Here is a 12,714-nt window from a genome sequence, read left to right on the forward strand (position 1 = left end):
AAACATCTCAAAATTTCTGAGGAGAATGTATAGCAAAATATACCACAGGTTTTTTTTTTTTTAATACTAGGTGGTCTTTATTAGCCCTGGAAATTTTTCTTTTAATTTATTCTTTATTTTTTAAATACATACACTCCTTTCCTCCACATTTGCAAACATTGTGCAGCCTAGCTAGGGTAGGAAATGGCAAAAGGGCTTTGAAAAAGCTCCCCAGGTTAGGCTTATGTTTTCTCTAGGTTGAAAATCCATGGTATGTAAGGTTATTTTCAGGTTGTAAAGTCAATGATTTTGAAGTTTATGATCATATGTTTAAGTTAAAAAGTCAAAATATATCAAAAATATTTATTAAGGATAATTAAAATTCATTTTGCAATATTTTTACAAATCTGGTTAAATAAATGAAATATTAATATGAGGATGCTGGTTCAATATTCAAAAATCAGTCAACATGATACACCATATCAACAAAGGGGTAAAAACCATATAATCATTTCAATAGATGCAGAAAAAATATTTGACAAAGCACAACATCCATTCATGATAAAAACCCTCAGCAAGGTTGTTTAGAGGGAACATACCTCAACATAATAAGACCATGTATGAAAAACCCACAGCTAATAACATACTCAATGGTGAAAAACTGAGAGCTTTTCCCCTAAGATCAGGAACAAGATAGGAATGTTCACTCTCACTACTCTCACCACTCTCACTTTTATTCAACAAAGTACTAGAAATCCTAACCACAGCAATCAGGCAAGAAAAAGAAATAAAATGCACCCAAGTTGATAAGAAAGCAGTGAAACTTTCACCATTTGCAGATGATATGATATTATGTATAGAAAGTCCTAAAGATTACCAAAAACCTAGTAGAACTGATAAATACATTCAGTAAGGTCACAGGATACAAAACTGGTATACAGAAATTGGTGTATTTTTGTACAGTAATAATGAAATAGCAGAAAGAGAAACTAAGGAGGGGATTATGCTAAGTGAAATAAGTCAAGCAGAGAAAGACAATTACCATATAGTTTCATTCATATATGGAAGATAAGGAATAGCACAAGGGCCACAGGGGAAGGGAGGGAAAACTGAATGGGAAGAAACCAGAGAGGGAGACAAACCATGAGAGACTCTGGACTCTGGGAACTGAACTGAGGGTTACAGAAGGGAAGGGGCTTAGGGGATGAGGTAATTGGGTGATGGGTATTAATGAGGGCAGGGATTGTGATGAGTACTGGGTGTTATATGCAACTAAGTAATTGTTGAACATCCCATCAAAAACTAATGAGGTACTTTATGTTGGTTAACTGAACATATGTACAAATATACAAATATATACAAATATATTCAAATAGGGACATAATTATAAGGTCAATTAATCTTTTGACAAAGGAGGCAAGAATGGTGCTGGAACAACTAGAAAGCTACATATAAAAGAATGAAACTGGACCACTTTCTTATACCATACACAAAAATAACCCAAGATGGATTAAAGACTTAAATGTGGGCCTTGAAACTATAAAAATCCTAAAAAAAAAGAGCAAAGGCAATAGTTTCTCTGATATTGGCCTTAACATTTTCTGCCTATGCCTCCTGAGGCAAGGGAAACAAATGCAAAAATAAACTATTAGGACTACATAAAAATAAAAATTTCTGCACAACAAAGGAAAGCATCAATACAACTAAAAGACAACCCACAGAATGGGAGAAGATATTAGCGAATGACATATCTGATAAGGGGTTATTATCCAAAATATATAAGGAACTTATAGAACTCTACAACCAAAAAACAGATATCCAATTAAAAATGGACAAAAGTCACGAACAGACTTTTCTGCAAAGAAGACATACAGATGATCAACAAACACATGAAATGATGTTCAACATCACTCATCAATAGTCAGGGAAGTGCAAATCAAAACTACAATGTGATACCACCTCACACTTATCAGATGACAAAAATCACAACCACAAGAAACAAGAGTTGGCAAGAATGTGGAGAAAGGGGAACGCTCTTACATCATCGATGGGAATGCAATTGGTGCAGTTACTCTGAAAAACAGTATGGAGTTTCCTCAAAAAGTTAAAAATAGAAGTACCCCATGACCCAGCAATTGCACTACTGGGTATTTACCCAAAGGATACAAAAACATAGATTTGAAGGGACACACCACTCTGATGTTTATAGCATCATTATCAACAGTAGCTAAGTTATGGAAAGAGCCCAAATGTCCATTGACTGATGAATGGTTAAAGAATATGTATTATAATATTTACTTAACCACAGAAAGAATGAAATCTTCCCATTTGCAATGATGTGGATGGAACTAGAGTGTATTATGCTAAGTGAAATAAGTCCATCAGAAAAAGACAAATACCATATGATTTCACTCATACATGGAATTCAAGAAATAAAACAGATGAACATATGATAAGGAAGAAAAAGAGAGAGGGAAGCAAATCATAAGAGACTCGTAATGATAGAGAACAAACTGAGGGTTGATGGAGGTAGGTAGGTAGGGAATGGGCTAAATGAGTATTGTGATAAGTATTGGGTGTTACATGTAAGTGATTAATCACTAAATTCTACACCTGAAACCAATTTTACCATATGTGTTAACTAACTAGAATTTAAATAAAAACTTGAAAAGAAAAAAAAAAGAGAAAAAAATAACAACATACTAAGTAAAAAGTAAGAAGTTAGAACTTCTGCTAAAATCTATCCATCAATGATATGAAAGATAACAAACAGTTCTTTTCTGAATATAGTTTCACAATAGCTACACTCTATTGCACTTTTAGCAAAGAATCATTATCCAATTAGAGTTGGATACAGAAGTTGTTTCCTGAAAACTTTTCACATTAACATCAAACAGAACCCACTTCTTGATAAAAAATGTCTGGAAAGCAGAACATTTTAACTCTTTCCAACTCCTCCCCCACCCACATATATTCAGATATAGAATTTGGAAAATATAAATCAAAGAAAATTAATAAAAAACCAAAATCATCCAGAATCTTCCACCCAAACATAATGACTATTAAATATTTTGGCATATTTCCTTCCAGTTTTTATAATTATAAAAATAGGGATCACTTTCTATATTCAGCTTTGTATCGTCATGTTTTTCATTTAATATTAAAAGTACTTTTCCATATTGCTAAACAATTTTCAAAAACATGACTTCTGATGATTGTGTAGTATTCCATGGATGATACACCATATTTATTATAACCCTCCCTTCACTGTTGGACACTTCCACTATAATAAATAATGCTGTGATCAATAAATGTCTAAATCAAATTTTTAAAAAAAGGAAAACAGAACTACCCTATGATCCACTAATTGCACTACTGGGTATTTTCCCAAAGAATACAAAAACACTAATTTGAAAGGATATATGCACCCTTATGTTTATAGCAGCTGTATCTATAATAGTTAAATTATGGAAGCAGCCCAAGTGTCCATTTGTAGATAAACAGATAAAGAAGTTGTGGGGGAAAAATATATATGTATATATACATATATAATGAAATACTACTCAGCTATAAAAAAAAGAATGAAATCTTTCAAATTTGCAACAACATGGATGGAGCTAGCAAGTATAATACTAAGTGAAATAAGTCAGTCAGAGAAAGACAAACACCATATCTTTTCACCCAAATGTAGAACTTAAGAAGCAAAACAAAACAAATGAACAAATGAACCAAGAGGGAAAAAAGAGAGAGGGAGAGAGAGAGACAAACCAAAAAACAGACTCTTCACTATACAGAACAAACCAAAGGCTACCAGAGGGGAGGTTGGCCATCTCTATGTCCTCTTTGAAAAAATGTCTATTCATGTCTTCTGCCTATTTTGTAACTGGATTATTTGTGTTTTGGGGTGTTGAGGGTGTTGAGTTCTGTAAGTTCTTTATATATTTTGGATACTAACCGATTACCGGATATGTTATTTGCAAATATCTTCTCCCATTCTGTAGATTGCTTTTTAGTTTTCTTGACTGTTCCCTTCACTGTGCAGAAGCTTTTCATTCTGATGAAGCCCTAAAGTGTATTTTTGCGTTTGTTGCCCTTGCCTCAGGAGGCATATCTGGTAAGAAGTTTCTACAGCTTATGTCAAAGAGGTTACTGGTTGTGTTCTCTTCTAGGATTTTAATGGTTTCCTGTCTCACATTTAGGTCTTTAATTCATTTTGAATTTATTTTGTGTATGGTGTAAAAAAAAAATGGTCTACTCTTATTTGTTTGCATGTTGCTGTCCAGTTTTCCCAACACCATTTTTTCAAGAAACTGTCTTTTTTCTATTGGATATTTTTTCTTCTTTGTCAAAGATTAATAGATCATATAATTGTGGGTAGTCAATTCTGTTCTATTGATGTGTGTGTGGTCTATTCTTGGGCCAATACCCTACTGTCTTGAGCACTACAGCTTTATAATATAACTTGAAGTCTGAAAATTGTGATACCTCCAGCTTTGCTTTTCTTTTTCAAGATTGCTTTGGCTGTTTGGGATCTTTTGTGGTTCCATAGGTAAAGGGGTTTAAGAGTACACATCATGATGAGCACTACGTTATACACTTGGAACTAATATAACACTGTATGATAAATATACTGGAATTAAAATTAAAAAAATAATGAAGCATTGACATTTAAACAGGGAAGCACCGTTTTTCTGACAAATTCTGTTGGATTATTTTGAATGTATCCATGGATTCTTGGTAAGTAAGACATTGCCATAAGACCTGCCGGTGGCTTTCCGGATGGAATTAATTACCATCATCATACGAGGATATTGAGAGAAAGGGGTCCCACCTGTCGCTGATCCCCCAGTTGGTTGGGAGCAATCAGAAATTCCTTAATCTGTGAGCTTACAAAGTCTATATCTTGGCAGGATGCTAAGGTGGTTCCCAAGGCTTTCCAAAGGAATTTCTAGAAGACAAAAGATAAGCAATAGCATGGTAAGGACTGGAAAGAAAAACTCCAATGAAAATTGGAAAGTGTTAAAACAGTCATCCAAAGGAAGGAAATTTAGCTACTTAATAAACATGTACTTCTAGTATTATCTCTTCCTGAAAGTATTTTCTCCCCCCCCACCCCTCCCCGGCAAGACTGTCCTTACCAGTGCTCTTTCCTATTCCTCTAGGCCTTATGCTGAGCCATGATAATACCTTTTACTCTCTATTGTAACGTTCAATTTTCTTGTTTGTCTTTGGGCTCAGCATTTCAGTTCTCCACAACAGAGGGTTTTATGGTCACTCTCAGTGTATAGTCCCTGGTAGTTAATAAATGTTCAACAAATGATTTTAGATACACATGGGAATGAAAATAAGATTATTTGAAGATGATGTCATCAGATATTCTCAACCTCCGAAGTATATTAACTTATTTTATTTAGGAAATTTAACCTATAATAGTTTTAAAAATAATACTTTGCCATCTCTACTATTATCGCTCTCTCAGGAGTAGGGTGAGTTGTCCAGAAGTGCTATAGCATGGTGTTCAGGTGAAGGAGAAATGCCATACAGGAACGTTTACATACAAGTTGTGTCTTTAGTAAGGGACTCTGAGTGAACTGGGGAAGGAAAACTCCCAATGAAAGAACACTGACAAGAGAGTATGTGGGAAATCGTTCTGTGGCTTCCACATCCCTTAGAGTTGATGAGAATGTTGGATTCATTAAGCAAGCCCCAATATGGATACCTCTGTAATATCCAGATGTAGAAAAGGTGAGCAGAACAGACATGGCTTCCTCTTCTCTTTCATTACAAGCCATACAAGATTTAGAAGTAAGGCTGAGGGAACGGGGTAGCACAAGAGTGGCATCTGTTTAAACACCACAACATATACCTGGATGTAAATACGTGTATGTACATGTGTGTATACATGTGTGTGTTACATATAGAAAAGATCTATAGTCTTGTGGAAGTAAGATACAAAGAAAATATTTACAAGAGAAGAGACTTGCCATATGGCTAGAAAAATGAGGTCATGAAGTCCTAATTTGTTTTCTTTTTTAAAAATTTTTAAATTTTTAAATTTTTAAAAATTTCTTTTCAGCATAACAGTATTCATTGTTTTTGCACCACACCCAGCATTCCATGCAATCCATGCCCTCTCTAATACATACCACCTGGTTCCCCCAAACTCCCACCCCCACCCCTTCAAAACCCTCAGATTGTTTTTCAGAGTCCATAGTCTCTCATGGTTCACCTAATTTGTTTTCTAAGACTCAAATCATTTGTAGCTGTATAATATCAAATTGTCATCTCCTTATTTAAAATGTCCATCCGGTCACACACAGGAGAAAAAATTGGCCAGGTGCAGGCTTATTCCAAGGACTCTGCAGGGCTTAAAGGATTGTAGTGGTTGAGTGGTCATTATGGATCAGAAGGAATCTATGGCACAGGAGGAAAGGAAAACCTGGTAGCCACCAGTAGAGTTTAGTTAGTCCATTCAGGAGAAATTGTACAGATCAGTGCAGCTAGGGGTGAGCGGTGTGCATGAGGTAACAGAACAGGAGGAACAACTGCCCGGATAAGAACCTGATGAGGCAGCACCCATTGCACTCTTGGATTTCCAGGCAAAAGGCCCCCGTGACAATGTAAACTATGATGAGAAAAACTGTGTACTGCACAGGAGTAAATATTAATTAGGGTTAAAGTTGCTAGAGTCTGTTTAACTCCACGTTGGAGGCAGTACAAGAGAGTCTGGAAAAGTCCTATGTCGCAGGAAAAAATCCCAGTGTTATAAAGGGGACTTTTGTGTAAAGAGTTGGCCTCAGTGCCTCCCCTTCCTCCATACTGATGAGCTGTTGCTTCTCTGCTGATGTTGGTCAGATTCAGTGTATCGTGCATTCTTCCTTTGAGACTTGGAGAGGAATTTCTGAAATCAGGAACCCAGAACTGGGAAAAAATGTGGTCAATTGCAAAAACAGCCAGAGCCTTTCTATCTCACCTCTATCCATGCCTCCTTACTATGAGAGTTTGCAGCTCCTCCTATTAGTATAGTCTATTTTGCCACTCCTCCAATCTGGGTTGGCCTGGTGATTTGCTTTGGCCCACAGAAAGTGGCAGAAGTAACAGTGTGCCTCTTCTGAACCTAGACCTCAAGAGACCTTGTATACTTCATGGCCGCAACCACGAGAGCAAGCCTGGGCTGGCCAACTGGAGGAGGAGAGACCACAAGGAATGGAAACAAGGTGACCTAGTTGAGATCATGGCAGACCAGCCAATCCCCAGTATATGCCAGTGGGAGTAGTTAAGACCAAATGGCTGCCCAGCTGAGTTCAGCCCACACTGTCAACCTGCAAACTTATAAACTAAGTAGGTAGCTATTGCTTTAAGCCCCTAGGTGTAGTTTGCAATGCAGCTAAAGTTAACTGTCACACTCTTACTTTCCTGTTGTTAAGTATAATGACTGAAAATCATTTAAGCAGCTCACTGCTTGAATTGCTCTGCCTATCCATATCAACATGACTTTGGACCCATCTCGGGAATCTGGAAGCTGTTGGACGGATGGTATTACATGAGATGCATAAGTCTAGTTTGTATATGAGAAGATGAGGCATTGCTCACCAAATTCTCTTGAAGAGCATGTCTGCAGGCTTGATAGACCCATTTGGAGAATCACTACTCTACCAAATTAGAGAATCAACCAGTGAGAGGAATTTTGAATATTGCATAGGAGAGTTGAAAGTTGATAATAAATAATTTGTTAGAACAGACACTTAATACTAGATTTGATGAGTTAGGAAATGTTTTTTCCAGGAAAAAAAAAAAAGAGAAATGTTAGAACCATAATGATAACCTTGATCTACTTTTTATTGAGCACAAGTCTTCGGCCAGGTACTTACTTCACTAGTGACTTTATATACTTTATCTTTTTGAACCCTTAATTCACCTCAATCTTCAGAGCCTGGTATAATTTCCATTTTAGATGAATATACTGAGGATCTAGAGAGGTTAAGTAACTTTGTTACACTTACATACACAGTAAACCGCAGAAGCTGGATCCAAACCCCTTTTAGAATGAATGGCTCCAATGCAGAGGGTTAGGTAGAAGCCATCTGGGGACAGAGGAAGGAGACAGCTGGCCTTTGAGCATTCTTTTAGCTCTCAGTTTTTGTTAAATTGTAGTAGATTGTTTCTCGTAGCCAGCATCACAAAACTGGCCCAGAGGAAACCAAGATATAAATTGGCATTAGGGATGCCTGAGTGGCTCAGTAGGTTAAGCCTCTGCCTTCGGCTCAGGTCATGGTCCCAGGGTCCTGGGATCGAGCCCCGAATCGGGCTCTCTGCTCAGCTGGGAGCCTGCTTCCTCCTCTCCTTCTCTCTCTCTGCCTGCCTCTCTGCCTATTTGTGATCTCTATCTGTCAAATAAATAAATAGAATCTTAAAAAATATAATAAACTGACATTAAATCAGTGCTGTGACAGGGACCACTATTTGTCTTCATTATCTACTTTTTTCCCTTCGCTAAAACAGAACACCTAAATTTCAGCCAAGTACATATCTATCTTAAAGGCACTATATTACTCAGGTTTACTTGTAGACAGGTGCCGTCCTATGAGTAATTTTTGGTTAAATGCAAGGTGAAGAGAAGGTAGCATTTTTTTTTTTTCTAGTGATTTCTCCTTCTTTTTGGTGGTAGACAAATTGGAAGTTGAGCAGCCATGTTAGGTTATAAGGTAGAAAGTAAGTGCCTTAGTTGAAAAACCAACCTTCTCAAGGGAGGTGTTGCTGTAACTGCCCATTTGCTCCTTGAAATCTCGACTCAGTTGAATGGTCCAAGCTACGTCACTGATCTTCCATAAAGATTCTTTGAGTAACTGTTGCAGGAAGTGGAAGTTAGATATGAATACAACCGCTTAGTGTGCTTTCTTAGTACTTTCCTGTTACCTTAATTTTTTAAGTATAAATATATAGTAAATGAGATTATTCCTTTTCCCATTAAAAAAAAAAAACTCGTTATTTCCCTTCTTATTAAGTAAGAGGGAACTTTCCCTCTTATTTTATAAGTTTATTTATTTATTTAGTTTTAGTAATCTCTACACACAATGTAGGGCTTGAACTCATAACCCTGAGATCAAGAGTCACATTCTCCTCCAACTGAGCCAGCCAGGCACCCTTCTCTTTATTTATTTTAATAGCTATATGCTGTTATGTTCTGAATTTCCAATAAAAACAAGTTACTCAGAAGGTAGAACAAACTCCATGTAAGTGCCTTCCTTTTCCCTCTTATATAAAAATTACCCAGTCTTAAAATAGAAATTAATCCACTTTGAAACTTAAATAGAAGTTAACATTTTTCAAGGTTTTTTTTTTAGATTTTTAAAAAAATTTATTATTTATTTGACAGACAGAGGTCACAAGTAGGCAGAGAGGCAGGCAGAGAGAGAGGAGTGGGGGAAGCAGGCTTCCTGCTGAGCAGAGAGCCTGAGGCAGGGCTCGATACCAGGACCCTGAGATCATGACCTGAGCTGAAAAGCAGAGGCTTTAACCCACTGAGCCACCCAGGCACCCAACAATTTTCAAGTTTTAAACATATTTGGAAAAGCTTTATTTGTCAATGTTAGTTTGTTTTGCTACATACTAAAAGAAAAAGGACATTTTTGGAATAAAGAGTTAAAATGTCTTGAAGAACCAATTAAATGTGCAAGTACATTTTGCTAACTTCAATTCTAGTAACAAAACATTCCTAGTTTCACCAATTGTTCTGAGCCAAGGCCTCAGTCAGCCATCTGAACCTATTTCCTTCTTCACTGAACAATACATAAAAAGGTGTTTTTGTCTTTTTGGAGGACAAAATCCATTGCAATTTCTGAAGTCCATTATTTTTCCTGTATTTTTCCAACTTTAAGTTTAGAAAAGGACTTTCCGTGTCAAAGCCCATGAAGATTTCTAGGTATTCTCTAAGGAACTCATTCAGTGAGTGGGCCCTTTGAAGAGAAGAAATTAAACAGCCTTGGAAGTCTGAAAGAAGGAGGTACATGCAAACAGTTTTGGGAGAAGGCTAAATAGAAATACACTCAAGATTGGAAGAGGGAAAAGAATGTTCTTGAGGCTTCCCTCTAGAGAGAGAACTTTTCTTCCTAGTTGGAATAGTTACTTTAAAATGGTAACTGGGGAAAATAAGGTAGGAATTTTGAAAAAGAGAAGGGAGATGATAAAAGAAGCATGAATACAGGAAGAGAGGTGGATCCTAGAATTAAAGACCAGAAAAGTAGAGCAGCTACTTTCAAATCTCATATTGGGTAAGGATCATTTGTGAGAGTCTTTAAAACATACCAGTTCTCAGGAAACCATCTTAGAGACTGATTCTGGAAGGGGCAGTAATGGAACATGCAGGTGATGAGGAAAAGTCACTAAAACTTGACATTTTTAAGAAGTCATAGTTAATTTCTATGTAAAGCTTATGGACTGAGACCATGCTAGGTTAAAAGATCCCTTTCTGTGGGCTCCTTGACCTCCTGTAGTCTCCTGAAATCAAAATCCTCTCTGTAGAACCAATGTCCGGCTCCTACTTGCACTTTACCATTTTGGGGATTTTTGGATCTTTGTAACTGGTTGCAAACTGGTTGCCAAAGTTCAGAAATTTTATGGATTTTTTTTTTTTCTAGAGAAATGGTCTAATGTGGCTCTTTGGTTTTTAGAAATCAGGAAAAGACACAGTGAGAAGCAGAAAGGTGAGGAAACAGAGCTGTATTTAGACGCACAGAAGTGGAAATGATGTTAATTTGTGTTTATTTAAATGGTAAAAGAATGCAATTATAAGGAGAGGAAAAACTAGAAATTAGAGAAGATTTAAGATAGGTACAGGGGAAAATATGAGTAGGTGAAATCTTCAATACTATCTTTTTTTTTTTTTAAAGATTTTTATTTATTTACTTGACAGTGAGAGAGAGATCAAAAGTAGGCAGAGAGGCAGGCAGAGAGAGAGGGGGAGGCAGGCTCCCTGCAGAGCAGAGAGCCCGATGCGGAGCTCGATCCCAGGACCCTGAGGTCATGACCTGAGCAAAGGCTGAGGCTTAATCCACTGAGCCACCCAGGCACCCCAAAATCTTCAATACTATCTTAACTCTTAACCAACTCAAAGACTAAAGATTATTGTTCAAATTATGGTGATGTAGAGACTGTAATTCTTAAGCAATCACTTCTAACATTCTAGTTCTTTTCCTAAGGAAAAGAAACGTTGTTTACTGACCTTGGGTATCTGGATCTTTTAAGTTAAGATGTGTGACTCTAGCTGATTTTTATCATCCAATCATCAACAATTAGTCTCGAAGCTACCCTTACCTGAAGCAGCATGGTTTCCCATAGCACGATGCTAGTGTTCTTTCCTAGAAATAGAAATTAAAAACAGAAAATAGAAATAGAAAATAAAGTCAGGACTCTGTTTCTCCCTTGCCAGGTCCCCAGTGAATGCTGAAGCCCCACTTTAAGCTTTACAGAGGATGACTATTTCAGATGAAATTTACTATGTTGCCAACTTCAAGTGCTAATCAGACAGGAAAAAGTCTTCAGTCCAGGTTACAAATCTAGGTTTATTTTTGGTTAACTTCAACAGTAACTACTGTAATGACCATATTTTAATTTTCTAACATAAATAGTAATGACTTTTTAGAACAATACCAAAAGGGAGTTTGTCTAAATAGGAGAAAAAGACCAGAGCAAAAGTAAAAGTTTCTGCTAAGAATATTACCCACTGGATCCTCCTGTAGTACAAATATGTGGTAGAGAATTAGAACATAAGGAATCAAGGAAAAAATATAGCTGTTTACTTTGCACATCAAGTTCATTGTTTTAATCGCCTCAAATGAACCTCAGGCAGAGAAGTGGTGCCTCATTTCTTTATGCTCTTGCCTCTTTCGATAAAGACCTGATTCCACTCCCTTGTACCTTCCAGAGGCTGCAGGAGCTCAGGAAAACGTGTTTTCCACAGGTTTACCAACTTGGGGTGAATTATCTCAGGCAGTATCTTCAAAAGTCCTATTGCACCAGCCCCACATAATTTCCCTAAACTGGCAAGCATAGATATTACCTGAAAAATGGAAGATAAAAAGTTAATCAACTGCAGGGGTATTTAAAAGGTCCACCTGCCTTTTCCTTTTATCGCTGTCCTGGATGCCCTTGATTCCTACATTAGACCATCTCTCAACCAAACGTCAGTCTATTTCTTACTTATTTTTTTTTAAAGGTTTTATTTATATATTTGACAAGACAGAGATCACAAATAGGTGGGTGGGGGAGAGCAGGATCCCTGCTGAGCAGAGAGCCTGATGCGGGTCTCCATCCCAGGACCCTGAGATCATGACCTGAGCCAAAGGTAGAGACTTAACCCACTGAGCCACCCAGGCGCCCCCTATTTCTTATTTTAGAGCAAAGCTAATACTTAAACAACCCCCCCCCTAATTTGCATCTGAGGATAAAGGGGAAAAAATACATAGAAATTATCAAGCAAAAATAAATAGAAGGTACCAACACTTAGTTACATTTATTGATCAAATAAAGACACGTGGAAATGGTATCTGAGCAAATGCTACATATAGGAAGGAAAAGGAAAGAAGGAAATCTAAATAATAGATGTGGAATTTATTTGAATGGCACTCGGGACTCAAATTCAGTCTATGCTTATTTTAAAATAATAAATTAAGTTTAACGAGCATTTCAGAGCGAGAAGATAATCTTGCCAATAATTTTAATGAGTGTCATTAGTGT

General features: G+C 36.9%; 1 protein-coding gene across 4 annotated transcripts in view; it reads right to left on the reverse strand.

Moving 5' to 3' along the window:
- Positions 1 to 12,714, reverse strand: part of MROH2B (maestro heat like repeat family member 2B) — a 63,391-nt gene that overhangs the window by 30,135 nt on the left and 20,542 nt on the right. For all 4 annotated transcript variants that reach the window (XR_009353764.1, XM_059173881.1, XM_059173882.1 and 1 more), the window contains 4 exons: positions 11,896 to 12,037; positions 11,293 to 11,336; positions 8,718 to 8,825; positions 4,811 to 4,927 (listed from right to left, as the gene is read on the reverse strand). Coding sequence is in view for 3 of the 4 variants with exons in the window: in XM_059173881.1 (XP_059029864.1) it covers positions 4,811 to 4,927; positions 8,718 to 8,825; positions 11,293 to 11,336; positions 11,896 to 12,037 (411 nt within the window). In the remaining variant the exon portion in view is untranslated. The remainder of the gene's footprint in view (positions 1 to 4,810; positions 4,928 to 8,717; positions 8,826 to 11,292; positions 11,337 to 11,895; positions 12,038 to 12,714) is intronic.

The sequence above is a fragment of the Mustela lutreola genome, chromosome 5, assembly GCF_030435805.1.
Source record: "Mustela lutreola isolate mMusLut2 chromosome 5, mMusLut2.pri, whole genome shotgun sequence".
Classification (NCBI taxonomy): Eukaryota; Metazoa; Chordata; class Mammalia; order Carnivora; family Mustelidae; genus Mustela; species Mustela lutreola.